At 42.6% G+C, this 18,815-nt stretch overlaps 1 protein-coding gene across 2 annotated transcripts; it reads right to left on the reverse strand.

The window, feature by feature from the left end:
* Positions 1 to 148: 148 nt before the first annotated feature.
* Positions 149 to 16,934, reverse strand: xylt2 (xylosyltransferase II). Of its 2 annotated transcripts, none has more exons than XM_082529435.1 (11): positions 16,726 to 16,934; positions 11,988 to 12,483; positions 11,072 to 11,247; positions 9,473 to 9,675; positions 7,919 to 7,999; positions 7,357 to 7,573; positions 6,796 to 6,972; positions 6,107 to 6,363; positions 5,812 to 6,007; positions 3,974 to 4,307; positions 149 to 2,600 (listed from the first exon to the last, which is right to left on the reverse strand). In XM_082529435.1, exons 1-11 carry the CDS (start codon positions 16,855 to 16,857, stop codon positions 2,281 to 2,283), a joined length of 2,589 nt encoding a protein of 862 aa, XP_082385561.1. In that variant the 5' UTR covers positions 16,858 to 16,934; the 3' UTR covers positions 149 to 2,280. The 2 variants fall into 2 exon arrangements, with proteins under 2 accessions (XP_082385561.1, XP_082385560.1); XM_082529434.1 differs by having other exon boundaries at positions 149 to 2,603; positions 16,726 to 16,933.
* Positions 16,935 to 18,815: the final 1,881 nt, after the last annotated feature.

Raw genomic sequence — 18,815 nt, forward strand, 5'->3', positions numbered from 1 at the left:
AGAAGCATTTCCTCTCTATTTCCACCTGATTCAAAGGCATGTTAAGAATGAAAATAAGGAAACATCTTAATTTTTTTTGTTTTTGTTTTATTGAGTCAGTCAGATCTGTCCTATGAGCTTTTTCCAGATAAGAGCTCTGGATGACTCACCAGCCGGGCTGCTGCATATCACAGCGGCACGGAGGGAGACCTCAACTTCCCACCCACCAAAAACAATAAAGGTCTGTATCAAATGATGCTGAACAGCTGGACAAATGTAACACGATTGGAGAGCAGCTCTAATAGTTTAGAGTGCTGAGAGATAAACAGACAACAAACATAATTCCTCCCAAACAGGATAGAAAAATAACATCTGTCACACCCATTCATCTGCTCCCTTATCCCAATAAAACTGGGGCTTCACTGAAGCAACTGTACTGATCGAGGTAAACAAGGTCACTTAAAACTCACACGGTGGCCAACTGTTACTTAACAAACACGTAACGTTGGAGTAAAAAAGAAATCAAACAAACCAAATCACAGACATGGGTTTCACTATCATCTGAAAAGGCATTGATTGCACATCTGTGGAAGCTTTCATCCCGTAGTAAACAATTCAGCTTTGTGACATAAAGGCATCTTAGAGTCTCGATCACACTGAAACAAATGGACGATACACTCGTGACCACTCTGGGTCGGTGGACTCAAAAAGAAAAACAAAACAAACAAAGAAAACATACAAAATTCAAAAAGTTGAAATTAAATTCACCGTAACAAATTAAATGTGAACGTGTCGTGACAATACTGCATACAAACAGATACACGGCAGGTGTGTGATCTAAAAATCTTGCATTTAAGAGAACTTTGACATTTTGGAGAACTGTGTAAGCTTGCTTACTCTGCAGAGAGAAGACTGACAACACGTGAGTCGTTAGTGTTATGGTGGGGTTATACGTCCTATACCTTGGTTGACACATGACACGGAGTAGCCAGGGTACAGACACGAGGGCCTTACAGGTCCCGACAGGTAAAACAGAATGAATTCTCTTCCACTGACATTGTTGTTTAAAAAACAAACAAAAACAAACAAACAGCTGCGTTTCAGACGTAGAGTGTCTTGGCTTTTGCCCGCTTCTTCCTATTTCCAGCCTACATGCTGAGCTAACATATAAACAGAGTGGTTTCAATTCTCCCAGTGGGCCGAGAGTAATCTGAATAAACGTTATTTTTACCCACATTTCCTTCAGCTCAGTAGAGTCGCTTTAGCAGAGTGGATAAGAAACAGGTCAAACAGCGGAAGTAAAAGTCCTGACTTAAGGTCCACAGTCTGTTGTTCTGGAGCTTTCATGCACACTGCACATCCTTCCTTTTCAGTTAAAGACGTATTACAAAGATGATCTCAGGGAAACTGTGAATGCATCCTCGCTATCTGCACCAGCAGTCCAGGCACTTCCTTAGACCAGACGTTTAGCTCAGAGCCTTTTTTTGCAACAACAGAAAATTTAACCCAATTTAGCAGCTAGTTCTGCGAATTAACAAACAAAATGTGAAAAAATGACACAAATAATATATTAAAAAGAAAAAGCACAAGACTCCTAAGGATACACAAGAACCCCACTCTCTTTACTACTCTTCCTTCTCTGTGTTACAGTCCAAAAATTTTATGCGTCTGTGCAACAGGGAGTGGCAGTTTGTTCCTATTGTAAAAAAGAAAGAAAGAAATGACCTTAACCGTTACCTTCTAATCTTCACATTGTAACCTAGTGACCTCTGTGTAAAACCAAAGTCTTACAGTAAAGTGCACTTCATCTATCTGTTCCTTAATGCTTACATAATAATGCTTCAAAATAAGCACAATAACATGATTCACAGGTTTGATTCTCCCTCGAAAAGAAGACGGAGCACGGCACTGAGCCTGTTGATTCTACCGAAGTGCAGGAAAACTGTGCACCTGAACACTTCTTAAAGAAACTCCGGCACAGACGGATCATGACCGCAAACCTGTGCGACAGCTTAAATAACACGTTACACCCGGCATCCGTGTACCCATTCAGTAAGCGGTGCTACAAGACTAGGCGCTTGCAGTTTCCTATGTGCAAATTTCCAGCAGTCATGCTCTTGTCTTTCAAGCCTGTATTACTGTGGCGCTGAGAAAGACGCGGCTCCTCGGTGGAGGAAGATTCCTTATCGTTGCTTATGTGCCCTTGAGCTCTTAGCCGACCTCGGAGACGTCCTGGTTCACACAGGTCTCCTAGCAGTCTCCGGTTTTCTCCGCACGTCTGCAGTCTCTCTTCTCTGAGGGCTACCTGATCCGCCCATCGCTTTTCACTGGGCCCATATCAGATTTAGGGTCTGGGGACAATGGGCTCCAGGCAGTCTTGGAACAAGACCCCAAAGCTGGGCATGAGGAAGTCTGTGTTGCACACAAGTCGCCGATAACCCAGAAGGACTCAACAGAAGTGTCCACCCATGCATCAAGGGCCTGGCCCACCAACTGGGCATTACGCTGGGCCACCTGCATGGCAGGTTCTTGGGGAGGCAGTTTAAGCACTGAGCTCAGCTGCTGGAAGCTCTGCTCCAGGTACAAGTTCCCTGGAGGTCCTGCATGAAGCCAGCTGTCCTCTTCTAGAACAGAAGGAGAGAAAAAAATCAGAAGAAGATGACATGAGTGTCTGAAAAATCCACCAAAGTTTTCAGATTTGAATGATCAAGCACTAATGTACGCCCGGGGACATTCTGCATGTTTTTATTCCCAATAAATCCAAAGCAAAGATTAAGACTAACAATGAACACCATCAACTGTGCAGTCTGACATAGCCGATGCCATGTTTGCCCAGGTAGGCATGGTCATTGATTACAGAACACACCAGCATTGTAGTTTATTTACTGTAGCTGATGAAGCTTGTAGGCAACACCAAACTTCTGTGTGTGTGCGTGTGAGAGAGAGAGAGTAGTTTTGGGCACTTTAAGGGGTGCGTCTACTTCTTAAAACCTTTATATTGCCATTTGTTTTCCAAATAAAGCATGCTGGAAACAGAAATCAAAGGTGAAAATCATATTTTTTAAGTTGATGTAATAATATTGGTTTAAAATAGTGGAAAGTAGAGAATTTAATAGCCAACATTAGTTTCTTGCCGATATATCAGCATGGACTGGTATGATAAATGAGTTTTAAAAAATAAATTAAATAAATAAAGGGGCAGGAAAACACCCAATAAATAGCGTTATGAGTGCTGACATCGTTTACCTAAAAACACATATTTGAATATTAGGAAATTGGTTTTAATAATGTGAAAACAAAACAAAAATATAATGTCCTGAAAAATACTTTCAGCACAGCATGCTTTTTTGGTGACTGGCTTTATTCACCAATAGCAATCAGTATTAGAAAAGCTTCTGTCATTAAACCTGCATGCTCTCTTTTCCATAGAGTACTGATTGGGACAGCTATTTAAAAGTGGTACTGTAAAACTAGCAAGGCCTCCTTCTTCTCTACCATCTTCAGCTGCATCGTCTTCCAATTGGGCCTCAGGGATTCTTAAGATGTTTGCGGACATAAACAAAAACTTGCTGTTACTGTTAACCATTTGCAGTCACAAAAATTGACCTGAAAGGGTCAGACAAACTATAAAGAAGCAAAAATAAATGCATTCACCTGATACCCATCCACTTACATTTACCAATTACAGCAGACTGAACAACAGTATGGCTTTAACTTCTGTGTGAACCAAATGTGTGAAAGCCTGAAATGGTGTGTCACAAAATGTTGGAATGACATGACTGAAAACATTTGAAGTTCAAGACTTTTAAAGGGCACAGAGACGCCCTGTGATCGCGACAGACAGGACTGAACAAGTATTTAGGGAAAATGTAGTGCTTGACTGATTTGGTGTTTCATCATGTGATTCTGTCACAGAAAGTGAAATAAAGAAAAACATCAGCCTTATCTTTTCAAATTAAAAATGAAAATAAAGAGCTATAAATACATGTCTCACCTTTGCGTAGCGGCTCCTTGTTATTAAAAGTTAACGGCATGACAAGAAAGTGAACTTCTGCCACACGCTCCCATTGTTTTAACACCCGTACCGTCCAGGTGCCCGGCCGCAGGGGGTGCTGCAGTGGCGGTTTGTAGTGTGTGTACTCTGCATCCAAATCCACTGTAATGTCATAAGATGCCGCCACCACCAAAGCCGGGTCGACCCACACAATAGTGGCGGTGAGATTCGGACCACGTGCCCACTTCTGGACTGCCAGAGGTTCATCCAAAGGGCCGATCACCCCACCGAAGTTACGGAAGATCCTCTCTTTGGGATCCCACTCTGTGCCGATCTTAGGATAACAAAAAAAGTCATTTTTAAAAAATATTTTTAAAAATTTATGTGACATATGTTACGTCCCTCTGCAGCCCCTAATCATCTCAATGGTGCTAATTGGCCACACCTAGTCAGGTGTGGATAAAAGCATACCTTAGGCAAGCTTCCTGGGGGAGCTCACTTGCCTTTGCGGCACTAGCCATTTTAGCCAACCTGCTGTGCATTTTAGGATTTAAAACCTCTTCTCACTAACACTCTGGTATTCATCTCCTTTTTTATGTTGCGGCTTTGAGCCAGGTTGTAACATAAGTGGGGGCTCATCCGGGATCTTCGGACATTTTTGTGGAGACTGAATATCAGTTTTTTGTATTGCTTTTAAGTGGGTGAGTGAAGGTGTTCACTGTGATTGAGCTACGTCCCTTTAGTAAGTGTGTTTCAGCTGGGTGGCTGTGCTGCCCTTCCATCGAAGCACTTGTTTGTTGTTTTAGTTTATTGTGTTTGGTGGTTATCCTGGGTGGGGGTACAGAGTTTGGTAGGAGACTATATCTCTGGTCTGCTGCCTGCTCTCGAGTTGGCGTTTAAAGTTGCCTCGAGTCCGGTACACCACTGAAGACTAGACAGGTAAACTTTTATTGTTTTTAGCATCTTAGGTTGGGAGTTGTGCATAGTAAATCAGTGGCAGCAAACTTGGCAGGAGGTTTGAGACCATTCAATAATTATGGTCTTGTGCCTGAGGCAGGTAGGCCGTTTTTAAGTTGGCATAATGTATACTGTGTGTGTCAGTGTTGATGGATGCTAATGAGATCCTTGTGAGGTGAGTGCTTTGTGCTGTGACCTTTAGTGTTGTGGTAAATATGGCTACTTTTGTTGGATTTCTTGTGAGTGTTGTTGGCCAGGTGATGGCAATAACACTGAGGGGTGCTGAGCAACCCTTGATGTGATCGTTGTGTGGCCATAGCTCTCCGTTTTGTGGGTGGTCACTAGTATGCTTGCTTTACTGAACCTTGTGGATTAAAGCCTTATGTTACAACCCGGCTCAAAGCCGCAACATAAAAAAGGAGATGAATACCAGAGTGTTAGTGAGAAGAGGTTTTAAATCCTAAAATGCACAGCAGGTTGGCTAAAACAGCTGGTGCCACCAAGGCAAAGGCAAGTGAGCTCCCCCAGGAAGCTTGCCTAAGGTATGCTTTTATCCACACCTGACTAGGTGTGGCCAATTAGCACCAGCTGAAAACATTGAGATGATTAGGGGCTGCAGAGGGATGTAACACATAATACAACAACACTGACAACACTACAAAAGAGACCCACTCCTTTCTGTCTGAAGAAGGTGAGTGAATATTCATTTCTTCCAGTATTAACATACTTTTTGTTAAACTAATTAAACTTCAGTTTAGCTTTTGTCAGATCACGCCTGATACAGCCACCCTAATTTTTAGATATCAGCTAGAAAATCTTCCTCATGTTGCAGTTGTCTTGATCTTGAAAGTTTGTACAAAAAAACCCTAAAGAGTGCTTACTTCCAGATTCTTGAGCCTTTCAAATTCTTTAAGGTTCTTCTCAAGGACGAGTGTAGCCTGAGGAACTGCCCACATCTCCAAAGTCTCCCTGGCCTTTGACTCCACTGCCTGGACTTCTTGGCGAACCAGGTACCCTTGGAAACGGTCATCATAAAAGTATACATGCACAGATAGAGGGACGCCTACTGGTTCAAACCTGGGAGAAAAAAAAATAGATAAATTAAACATGACAAAGAAAATAGCTTATGTGCTGTGTTAGTGACAATAACAAAGCAAAGCAGAACAGACTCTCCACCTGCAGGCCTTCACGTTGCTCTGAGCAGTCACCAAACTCTTCAGGCCCAGGCGAAAGAATGACAAGTACGCCGTGAGAGCCACGTCACTGAGAGAGCCCACGCCATCCAGCTGCTCAAACAGGCTCTCCCAATATGCCTTGATAGCAACAGTTCCTGGAGCATACTGGCCATACAGGTGAGTGTCCAGGATGTCTATGGCCTCCTGGTTCACCGAGGACTCAAACTTGCGGGCAAAGAATGTTGGACGGGTCAGTTGCTGTGGATGAGGAAGAGAAAATAGCAAAAACATATTTGACAAAGAATTAGAATTTAGTTAAAGTCAGTTTGATTTAGCATTAAATAAAGCCCTTCTTCTGGAAAGTATCTGCAGTTCTGCCCTTGTGCTTATTCAAAACCACCGGACTCTGTTGACAAAAACAGTGATTTCCCATCTTACAGAAACAGGGCTCATTAGTCTACTTTGTGTGCCTTTCCTTGCTTGCAGTCAGAACTAACCCCAAAGAACTCCAGGAGCCAGATAATAATACAAACTAATTGATTGAGGAAAGAAATATTTAAAATGTTTTTAAATATAACCTAGTGCTAGCAAAGTGTACCTAACAAAGTGGCCACTGAGTGTATATGGCTTCTGTCTATATCACCCAGCCCTGTTTTTTTGTTTTAAAGTGGCATCCTCTGTTGAACTCACCTGGATTCGAACGAGGTCTTGTGGTTTAAAATCATTGGGAGAGCAGCCACACCAGTCAACAATGTGCTTGTACTGACATTTACAGCCCAGCTTACGGTTCCAGTTGGTGACGCGCAGGTTATTGTCCACCAGGGTGTCACACATGAGACTGTTCCCGAGCACTGTGTGGAAGAAAGACTGGGAAGAAAGGATAGGAGTAGGTACGTTATTTCTTCACTGTGTGAGAAAACAGTGTGGCCAAGTGTTGTGTCCAAATTAAGCTTGTGTAAACCATCAAATATACCTATGAACTGTTTCTAACCACACTCTAAATTACAAAAAGGTCACAGCTCTATAGCGGTGAACAGACAACTCTTCTGAGACCACACTACACAGATAAAATATAGCGAAGCCTCCTCATCTTGCACTTCTGCTGCACGCTGTGCCAGAAAGCTTAAAGTATTACATTATCTCTGCTGCTAGGCTCTTCTGACTTGGCAGGGGACAATGAGCCTGAGACAGGCTTCTATATGAAACTGTCTCAACAACGGGAGATAAACAGACTGCCTACAGCTCGCTTACCTCAGCAGGAAGCAGAGCGTAGGAATAGAACTGCTTCAGCCCCGACACAAGCTCGTCCTGGGAGTTGATGACGTACTCCACAAAACGGCGGGTGAGTGCAAACCAATCGGAGCCGCCTGAGACCTCCAGGCCTTCGGGGATGTTGCGCTCGCCTAGACGCCACATGTGGTTGTCACACTCGTGGAAGAGACGGTCAAGGCCCTGCTTCTTAATAAACCTGGAACACAGGACACAGCTGAAAATGATGGGTGGAAGAGACACGGGTGAAGGTATTTGCACCATTCATCGCAGTAAATGATAAAGAACTGTAACACTGCATTAAATAATGGATCTGACAGAGCTCTCTGCTCCCCAGCTCATCTGTATCTGCAGCAATATTTAAATACACTTCTATTTGCTGAGAATTTATAGAGCAACTTTTTGTGATTTCATTCATTAACATTGTTCAGTTACAGTTTTTCTGTAGTATTAAAAGGTGTGTCAAATGTAATTTATTATAAGTCAAAATGCCATCCCGATGTCAGTATTTGCAGACTGTGCTGCCTTTATGTAGCAAACTCACCGGGCATTCTCTCTCCCATGGGACTTGAGAAAGTTCTTATCTCTGTGCAGCGACAGGAAAGCCACCAGTTCATCATTGGTCCTGCAGGAGGGCATTATGGTGAGAATTGAAAGGTGTTACAGGAAAAATGATTCTGTTTCTTTACCTTCTTTTAAATGTGCAAGCATGCCCTTTTGTCTATGGTTAGATTAGTTTAGAATTATCTTTTTAGACTTTCTCAGCAAAGACATACTGTTTTGGGACATATTGTTTTATCTCTCACAGCTTTCTCCCAGCTCTCTGCTGACGAGACTAGCGCCACATATGGAGTTGTTTATTTTATCTGTTTTGTATTTTCTTATCCTGTTCTCACTGTCTTTCCTATAAAAAGTGCCCAGCCTCTGTACACGTTGTGAGTTGTTCTGAACAGCTTACCCGTGTGCACGTTAAAGCATAAAAAGTGATCTTGTCTCATTGTGTCTTTATTTCTCCTGGGTCTTTTACAGAGTTTTCCCCCAACAGGAGGAAAGGTTATGTTGAAGCAGGAGACCAAAAAAAGGGCCATCTACAGGGTTCTTTAGACTGTGTTATGAGTATTGTGCTAGCTGAAATAAACTACTCTGGACACAGCACAGAAAACATTGTCTTTCTGTGCTGTGTCCAAGCAAGCCTTTTCCCCTTGAGATGGTTCAGGTGGACTAACAGCTGCTTTGTTAGGGGTTCAAAGCTGCCCCAGAAACAAGCCAGCCAAAACTGATTCATGCCCAAAATAATTCATTTGAAGCTGCCACTAGATTCTCTTATCTGCCAACTGTTAAGTTTCTTTGTAATGTTGCTGTAAAAAGCGCCGTAATTGTAGGTGCAGTTTTGCAAAAGGGAAAGAGGCATTCAAAAATAATGAAAAATGGCTCAAGATACAAACTTTGAGGGAATACAACAAACACAAAGTAGGTTAAAGAGGTAGTGCACACTAAAATGCTTTTTTTAATTTTTAGCTCTAAAATAAACTTCACTGTGACAGAGTGAAAATGGCTCAAGACACCCTTTTCTGTTTGGGATTATGAAAGATAAGTGGTGTAACCAGCTGTTAAGTTTCTTTTGTTTTAACATGGCGGTTCAATGATTTTGACAGGAGCAGAAGCAACACCATGCTGCAATGTTTCACTACACACCCACACGTCTCAGCACTGCTTTTGATGGCAGGACACTGAACTGATAGCAAGAGGGCGAGAGAGAGTCAAAGACAGCTTTGGGCATTACTAGGGCTTCAGGTAAAAGCTTGAATTTATACAGTTTATGACCATCCTGATCTCCCATGACCCTCTGTGGCAGACGTTCATTGACAATCTGTCTAATCCTCTTTTTTTCCACTTGGCCTGAGATTCACTGAGCAACTCCTGCCTCACATATCTATGTCCCCTCTTCAGTAACCCATCTAAACTCAAAGCATCTTTTTTTAATCTTGCACTGCATGGATTTAGGCTCAAATGTGGGAGTGAATGTACACCTTAGGTAAAGTGCAACAAAGATTAGCTGTTGAGTTTATTTCTATGTATATATGTGTGTGTGACCAACCTAGTTGGAAAGTCTGTGGCACTAAGATTGATGAAAAAATCCCACTTCCAGTCCAGCATGGAGAGCAGATCCTGCATGCTGCGTAGGTAGGCTTTGAGAAGGCTGGCTCCTCCCCAGATGGTGACCATGCGCCATGGCGTGGCTCTCACATTTGGGTACTGCTGGGCTATCTGCAGGACCTCCCGATGCATGTAGCCAGACCGCTGTCAGAGTTTTAAAACCAAAAGTCAGTTAAAGAGTTAAATGAGGAGAGGCTGCTTCTGAAACAAAAGCATAATCTACTTTTAGCTTTGTTCTCACAGAGCTGCAGCTGCCACTGTGCCAAGACCATCACACAAAACTGGCTCCTGTTGAAAGAGAATTTGATCTGTGCTCTGTGCTGTGGGTCATAATGACGATAGAGGAAGAATCAAAATTAGTTTCTGTTGCTGGCTGTTCCTCCTTTAGGTGACTGCAGGTGAGACAAAAATAAATGAACTGAGCTTAAAAGATAATCTGGAACAAACCACAGTGCGGGGATTAAAGGAAGAAATAGAGGCTGCTGAGCTGCCAAGCTTTATGCAGCGGTATTAAAAATTGAGTGAGTGAACATGTGACCACTGCAAGTGTCTAAAATATGCAAGAAACCAACAACTGAAGGTTCAACAATTCTTTTTATTATTTCTACTTGGAACTTAAACTGATTAATTATAACCTAATTAACAAGGGGCCTGTTCACAAATAAGGAGAGCTAATAAACGTTGTGAAGCAATAAATGGGCAGTTTAGGGAGACACAGACACTTCGAAAGTGACTGTTTGGGGACACAAAGTCCAATTGTGTTTAGCAAAGCATGAATAAAGGGTATCGATTCTGTCTTGTATATTTAAAAGAGGACATAAAGATTGTATGAAAAGGGTATACAGTTTTTTTGCAGAAATTAGAAAATAGGAGAACGAATGGTCAAAGAGTAGTCTGAACTCAGTACTCGCCTTTAAACAGGAGAAGAAGAGGACAGGATAAGAGAGAGCAGAGCAGTTGGCAGACATTTTCTAGGACAAACCTGACCTGTTTTACAGCCTCATCTCTCAAACAGGCTTTTGCCTCTGAGATGGATGAGGTTAGGCAAGCAAAGTATCTAAGACTGTCTGTGGTGTGATTGTCCTACTGACGTCTTATCCATCATTGCCTCCGGTGAGCTGCTCTGCCGTCCCTTGGCAGCAGAACAGAGCAACTCCCTACGTCTCCACAACCTTTCCGGCAACAAAGGTGCACTGAGAACAGGCACCTGTTTCTCTGCTGTCTCTGCTGAACGCACCTGAGGTCCCTGCCTCAGTACCAGCCGTGCATTTGTCTTTTGCCTTCCGGCTGCACATGACAGCAGACCTTTCCTCCACTAAATCCAGCCCCTAAGAATAACCACACTTTGCTCTATCCAGGCTAATCCCCTTTACTACACTGTGAGACCCGTGGGATAAATTTAACCTTCATAATGCAAATAAGATCTAACTGGGAAAAGCATCTGTGAGTGCACCAAACACATACTGTTTAATATAATATTTAAGCACCAAAAATAATACTGTCTAAAGAGACTGCATGGCAGTTGAAGCTCTGTAATTACCTTATCCACATGGATGTAGTAATAGTGGTCACGGTGATAAATGGCTTTGATGAGACGTTTGAGCTGCCGTACAGCACGGCCGTGGACCATCAGAACGAAAGCCACTCTGACGGGGTTCTCCACTTCGGATAGGCTGTCTTCCAGCTCACCAACAGCCTGAACTGGGTGTGACACACCTGTCCCAATAGGACAGACAAATATGACTCAGTAGGCTTGGGGGCACCTCTAAGCTAGCTGTTTAACAGGCACTATTAATGGATTGAAAGAGATTTAATTTTACCATGTTACATATCTGAAGTATTCAAAATCTAAAAGGGTTTTCTATTACTTTCCTTTTTGACAAAGCGTCCAACTCAGCAACACTGCAAGCTGCATTTACAGTAATGGCACAACTGAGCCAGAGGCGTGGGTTGAGTCTTTTGGCCCTGTGCAACCCCTGCATTATACTGCAGTTGCAAACAAGTTCCCTAAATGTGGCTATACAATCAGAGACATTTGACGATCTATAATGTATAACCCTAAAACTAAGCATAGCAATGGGCAAAAGATGGAAAGATTCTTCTGAGTTAAGGACATGAAACAGCTATTTGTTGCTGTTTATCATAGTGGGTCAAATCTTTTTGTTTTTAGTATTTGAATTTAGTACATTTTTAATTATGTACCAAAGAAAACTGTAACAGCTACAAAATTGTTAGACTGAAAAATAACAAAATCTATAAAACAAAATTATCCTATAACTGTCAAGGAAATTTGGCAACAAAGAATGTCTAGACTGAAAATGCACTGGTGAGTAAAAATTACAGTAAATGTCAAAAAGTGTCATTTTGTTCATTTTTTACATTCATCTCCTTTCACGTTGAAGTTTGTAGACTACACGTGATTATAAATACTCATGCAAACTTTAGCGGGTTCTCACCAAGCTGAGGGCAGAACTGAGGGAGTGACTCTGGCATGAGCTGCCCGGCCTGATGCTGGCACACGATGTTGGCGATCTCCTGTCTGCACTGCTGTGACGCGGCGCGGTGCAGAGCAGACAGCGCATCCTTTCCTATGATATCACATTTAGGCACAAAGTCACTGTTGGGGGCTTGGTGCGCCCCGTCCACGCTGCCTGGCTCTCCTGGTATGGCAGCAGCAGGTAACTTGCCTGCCCCGTCTGGGCGGATCTCACTAAGGTTACGGCTGCTGGAGAGATCGTGGGGGACTACACCATCTACTCCAACCCCTGTCATTCCCCGTTCCTGGGGGGTCTTCAGCCTGATGTTGGGCTTCCCTCCACGGCGGCTGCTCCCTCTCCTCAGTGCACTGGCACCATTGCTTCCCTTGTTTCTCCCCGACAATGAATTCTGTGCGTTGTCTTTCTTGGGGTCCTGGTTGTCGTGGTCAGGCAGCTTAGACTGTCTTAGTTTTCTCTGAGGAAAGAGAGAGAGCAGAGACATATTTTAAATCCTGCTCTGTTGCCAGTCATTCCATAAGGTTATCTTGGACAACCACTACTGAGAGGAGGCGTTATTTCTTTGGAGTCATAATGAATCATAATGAATCCACAGAAATGACACATAAGGTAAACAAAGACCTCGACTAGGGCAGCAGTAGACAGATCCCCAGAGGGAAGGATGTGTTTACTTGCTTTTGTTTTTTTCATTCTGCCGATCTGGGTTATTTTTAGCTGAGCCTCTGCCTTTTTATGGAGCTAATCTGCAAAAAGTGGACAGTCACACAGGATTCCAGTGATTCACTGTACCGACCTGAGTTTCCTCCCTCTGGCCGAAATCACAGGCAGGAAAAATGCACACACATGCAAGTAGGTCACATGTTTACAGCCCCTTCATACACACATTAAGAAGTGACAATGTGGCAAATTTACTTGCACTTTAGTGCTAAAATTATCTCAAAGAGCTCAGGGGGATTTTGTGACAAATTAACAACAATATTCTATCATTTTAGTTTATTATAATAAAAAAAAATCAGTAAAGCACTAACTTTGATAGTGTTTGACTGTAACCTCTTAAAAATCAAACCAGGGCTTGAGAGCTTCCTTAAAATGTCAAGATAAGACCTTCTTATAAATGCTTTGACATAATAAAATCAGTGAAGTGTCCCACTGCTGCAGTCTCTGGCCGTAAAATCTCTAAATGTTAAGTCCACCCAGTGTTTGTCATATAGTTATACTTTTGTGAAAATGTCAACATAAAAGGGAAAGATCAGCTTTGGGGCAGGTGCAGAGCTGCCCGTTTTCCCCAGCAGGAAAATTATGTAAACACTAATGAAAGCTAGAAAGGTCTCTTTCCTCAAGTGCAAAAAACAAAACAAAAGAATGCATCATAGAGAATAGTGTGTTATCATCTAAACTGATGTTGTATCAAAATGAAAGAGGACCCAGTTTAAGTTTTACATCTAAGGCTCGGTTTCAAAGCAAAAGCTTTGAGTGAATCAGTCTCACTAGAGTAGAAATCACACCTCAAAAAATAAAGGCAGAGGACTTTTTTGGAGGGAAAGACACTCACACGCACACAGTTTAAGCCATTTTAAATCTTCTAGCCAAATAACATCATAGTTTTGGCACACTAAATTACTGGTTCATATAAAAAGTCCCTTCAAAATATTCATTTGGAGAAGAGAAAGAAGAGCGAGTGGGTGAGAGTGTTCTGCCTCTGTCAGAAGTTATGGTAAAACGTGGGCCCGCTCATTCGCCTCACACCGCTGGCACCCCGACAGCCCAGAGATTGTGGGAACAGAAGATGGACCGGGCCTGTGCGGTGGGACGAGGAGCCAGATAATACATGGCCAACACACCAGCTGCCAACCAATAAAGCAAAGTCAGCTACTGGCTGCCAACTGCAGTCTCAAATCCAATACAGTAAGAGGGATTGTGAAGTAAACTTACACAGCAGTCAGTGCAGTGCAAACCTACTGGAAAATGCTTATATACATTTAAGGAACCTTGCCATCTTTCTGAGAAATTATGACACCATACATGTCAACTCATCAAGAAAGCTTTGCTTCCTTTAATCGGTGTAAGAGCGGGTACTTTAGTTACATCTTTATGTCAATTTCACAACACTCAAAGGCCAAACTAAACACAACCTCAGCTTCTGTGGAAGTGCTGGGAGGAAATCTGTGGTCTGACCAGCTGCACGACACTAACTCAGAATAGGCCTTAGAGAGTGACTACCCATGTTGCCTTACTTAACAAAGATTTATCCTTTTTTGTTGCCATTTCTGACCTTTTCATAAACCAAATTGTATTTGATGCAAAACGCCACAGCTGCAAAATGTGGCATTAATACGGCATAAATATGTAAAAATGCCAACAAAAACTTTTTGTTCTGAAAATCAAATTCCTGTAAAATTCAATTAAATAAAAAAAGAATAATAATAAAAACATTAATGGCATGATAACAACAAGCATGATTGCCAGAAAACATTCATAAGAAAGCTTAGTTTTCAGCTGCCAGCTGACATGTTTTTTGTGCAGAAAGCCAAGCACGCAGCACGGGCTAACATTTCAATTTTCCTTATCACTTGTGTTCACAGCTTTTAATTAACACCATCATGTCAAAAAAAAAATGTATTGATTCAAAGGCAAGCCAGTCAGCCTCTTCACTTTCCAATTAAAGTCGAGTGAAACCATATCAGCGTTGCCATCTGCTGAAGCGTGAAGCTGCAGCAGCAGCGAGCACTCAGCTCTGCAGGAGAACCCGGGCGTGCAGAGGGTGATACGAGGATGACAAGCGTCATGTCTTCTTCTGTCCTCGCAATCCTTTCGCTCTTCTGCCCAAGGGATTTAATATAACGCATGTGACCGTGTTCACACATGCACTGCCAGACGCTGATTAGAGCAGATGCAAGATAAGGCAGAGATCGCTGAGCACGGGGAGACCGTTCAGAGGTGAAGTGATGATTAATGTGCACGCTCAAGTCAGAAATTTGATTCTGCATCTGCGAGAGTGCAAACATGCAGAGACCAAATGCTGACATTTGCATAGATGTCTGCCAACATAGCTGCATATAGAGCTGACATTTGTGCTGAGTGGTAGTGCCACAACTTCAGGGCCCAAAGATTAAAAACAGTCAATAAATAAATCTGATTAACAGTGAAGCAAACAACCAGTGCAGCTCTTTTCCCATCCACCTGCACACCTTTTAACTTTAAGACCATTATGCTTTCACCTGAGACACTCAACAGCAACCCCCGAGGTGCAGTTGAGCTTCTATAAAGCAGTGTGCACTTCTGCTCATTTAGAAACACAGAAGAGCTGCATTTAAACACAGAAACCACAGCCCTGCACACATTTCTCTTATCTTTGCTGAGGCATGTTTAAGCATGAATACAACTGGTGAAACAGCAAACAGAAACAGGTGATGAAAGCCGGAGCCTCTCTCAAAATCACTTCAGCAAGAAAAGTTGACTCACTTGCTGCATTTAAAGGAAATGATTTATTTATTTAGTCTAACATCACCATCTGACCGATTAGCTCATGGTTTAAACTGAAGTGGTCAGCAGCAAATCATTTCCTTGGCAAACAGAGGCTACTGTCCGCAGAGTAATGACCCATCTTTTTCCCTTTCTCTGAAGGAACAGCCAAACATCTTTCCCTCCCCTCCCACTCGGCCACTGTTACATCTGTTGCCTGCCTTAAACCTTGCCAGGCACAGAACTTCAATCTATCCACATTGGAAAAAATTACACCACCACATTGCTTGATACATCACAATAGTGTGCTGGCAGGGCTCCCACCTCAGTTTTCAGTGTGCATTCCTGTGGCTCCATCATCACTGGTGTGTCTCAAAAAATGAGTCCTGTACACGCATGGTTCACCTATCTATGTTAACAGCTCAGGTTACCTGACTTAGAGGGAGAACTGGAACAGAAACTGCCTCAAGGTAGCGCACTCCAGGTGTGCCAGGGAGACCCAGGGAAAAAAATTCCCACACAAGACTTGGCTACTGTCGAAGAAACGGTTTCAGTGGTATGTAGGAGAGGCAGCTCTCTGCTGAACTTTTTGGTATGACTCAAAGCTAATTGAAAGTCACAGAACAGCCACAAGCACATCACAATCCACAGGTTGATATAAATAAGTAGGAAACATAAAACAAAAGAGATCCAAGTCATCCTGGAACTACTACATGAAGGCGGTCCTGCTCACACTGATGAAGTGTTTGGGATCAATGAATCACCAGTCTGTTCTCATGCTCCCTCAAACTTACATTACTTCATAGCATACTATTCGTCTTAGATATTCCCCTCAGTCTGTTTTTCATCACATTTTAACAACGCCATGGTTTCCAAAAGAAATAAACATGAGCGGTGGTACCCAAGCTCACCGCTGTTCCTTAAACAAGTTAACTACCACTTAACTACTCCTCTGGTTTCATGGCTGTGACAGTCTAGTAACGAATACTTTCTCACCAGGTAGTGTGGTCAATGAGAGACTGAGGAACAGACAGACACGCAGGCAAGTAGGTAGGTAGGAGGGCTGGACAGGGCTGGTCCGTTGTGCTGAAATGTTTGGGAGCAGCGCTCTTCCCCAACTGCTAACAGCTAACATCAGCTATAACTCACAGGGGGCTAAGTGCTAACGGCTAGCTCTACAATTAAACCAAAGCGAATAGCTGTCACGCCAAATACACCCGGAGGATCGGTTCCTCACCTCTGCCTCGCCTTCTTCCAGACTTCTCAGACTCCATACCACAAGCCCTTGAATCAGGAGGATAGTTAATGCGGCGGCAATCGCTAGTTTATATCGTCGGAGCAGCTTCTGCACTCGAACGCTGGCCACCATTTTTCCGACTCCGGTTGACTGGGAGCGCGTGCAGGGCTCATTCTGAGCGGCGCGCCCACGCGGGGTCGCTCAACATCCCGGTTTGCTGGAAAAAGTTATAAAGACGATTAGAACTGCTTATAATAATAATTAGTATTTATTTATTTGACTGTATTTTATAGCGTTCACTCACATTAGTTTTTTATATTTCCAATGACCTGAAATAAAAATAAATAAGTAAACGTTCTTTTTTAATTCATTTTCTATTTTCTTATTTCTTCAACATCAGTGTAATGGTATCAGAAACAAAATAAAAGAATAAATAAAAATATGCATTATATTTTCCTTCAACTTCCAGGTACAGACATAACATGACACTGACAGGTGACATATTAAAGGAAAATCTAACATACACTACACTTCATAGCATCTTCAGTTAGCATTGAGATTCAAGTTTCAGGAGGTCAGCCTTTACATTGGAGCTCAGTTTCCCCCCAAAACATGGTCCCTCATTTGGTGCTTTGATTCAGAACTGAATCCACCGTAGGTGTTCATTTGGGTTGAGTTACTGCAAAACCATAAGTCAGACATTTACATCCCCAACAGGTCCCAGAGCTCATATGACCCCCCCCCCCCCCCTTTTTTTTAAACTTTGTTACATAAGTGCGTTGTAAAAATGTTATATTTAATGAAATCTGGCAAATCTGATGAGGTGCACGGTGATATTTTCTTGAAAGTGTGATATAAACAACATTTTACTTTACTTTTATAAGTAAAAGTAAGCCAAGTCAGTCAGGATGAGGGCATTGTTCTCCTGAAAGAGAGACCGCTCCCTTAAGGATAGCAGTGTTTCATCATAGAACAAAGGTAATTAGGCAGAAAAGCTGTGTATTGATTTGCAGTCACCCTTCCCTCCAAGGTGGCGACGAGACCCGCAGCATAACAAAGGCATCAGATCACCTTCAGCGTTATGGGTCAGGATTTTACTTGAATTAGGCATTTTTTAATTTTCTGTACTGATTAGGCCTGCCTATCAACACCCATTCATATGCATTTACATAAATAGTAAAATTCAATACGTGGTATAACACCCCCCCCCCCCCCCCCCCAAGAAAAACACACAACAACAACAACAGACAAACAAACAAACAACAACAACAACAACAACAACAAAATGCCACAAAATATCAGTTAAGAAAACGAATTCAGAAAATTACTTCATTATAAAATGATACACTAAACTGTATGTTTACGGATTTGTTATTTATGTATTTATTACTGTGTAAAATACGCTGACTCGAATGAATACTTATTACTTAAAAAGCTTGCTGGAGTTTGGCTTTTCCAAGTTTTAGTTACTTCCCTCTCCCTGTAAGGATGGCCAGTATGCAAAACTAATTTCTCCTCGCTGTCTCGAGGGCAAAGTATAATATACTGATTCAATTCAGCAAGCTTGGGCCACAGCCAGATATGTGAAGTGCATATTAAGAGATCTGTTTTATCCTGTCTACGGGATGTCAGTGCCTCTCTCCACCTTTAAGATATAAAATAATGAAAGTATCTGGGGTGACATACTTTATGAAGTTTATCTAGTAAAAAAGGAGAAAAAGGGCGGGGGCGCATGTTTTCATAGTTTCCATCTATGAATACTAATGGTACATTTTGGGTCTTTGTTTGTGTAGAAAGCCTCTAAGGATGGGACACCCGCGGTTGCCAGGGTAACGGGACTCCAGCTCAGGAATCCGGGGTGTTAACTAACTTATACTGGTCTGGATGCCATTAGTTAAACAGCGGAGGAAGCAGCAATAGCAACCTGCTGTAATATTTATTCAGCAGCACAGACGCTGCTGTTTTCCGTGTCCGTGGCCTGGTGTCCTCCGCACATAGAGAGGGGTCCAGCTTAAAAATGCCTATTAGCCTAAGTAATGAGTCTGTGTGCCCGTGCGCTGCTGCTGCTTCCAGTCAGTGTCAGTCAGACC

Source organism: Aulonocara stuartgranti (genome assembly GCF_965226115.1).
Source record: "Aulonocara stuartgranti genome assembly, chromosome: 4".
In the NCBI taxonomy this organism is placed as follows: Eukaryota; Metazoa; Chordata; class Actinopteri; order Cichliformes; family Cichlidae; genus Aulonocara; species Aulonocara stuartgranti.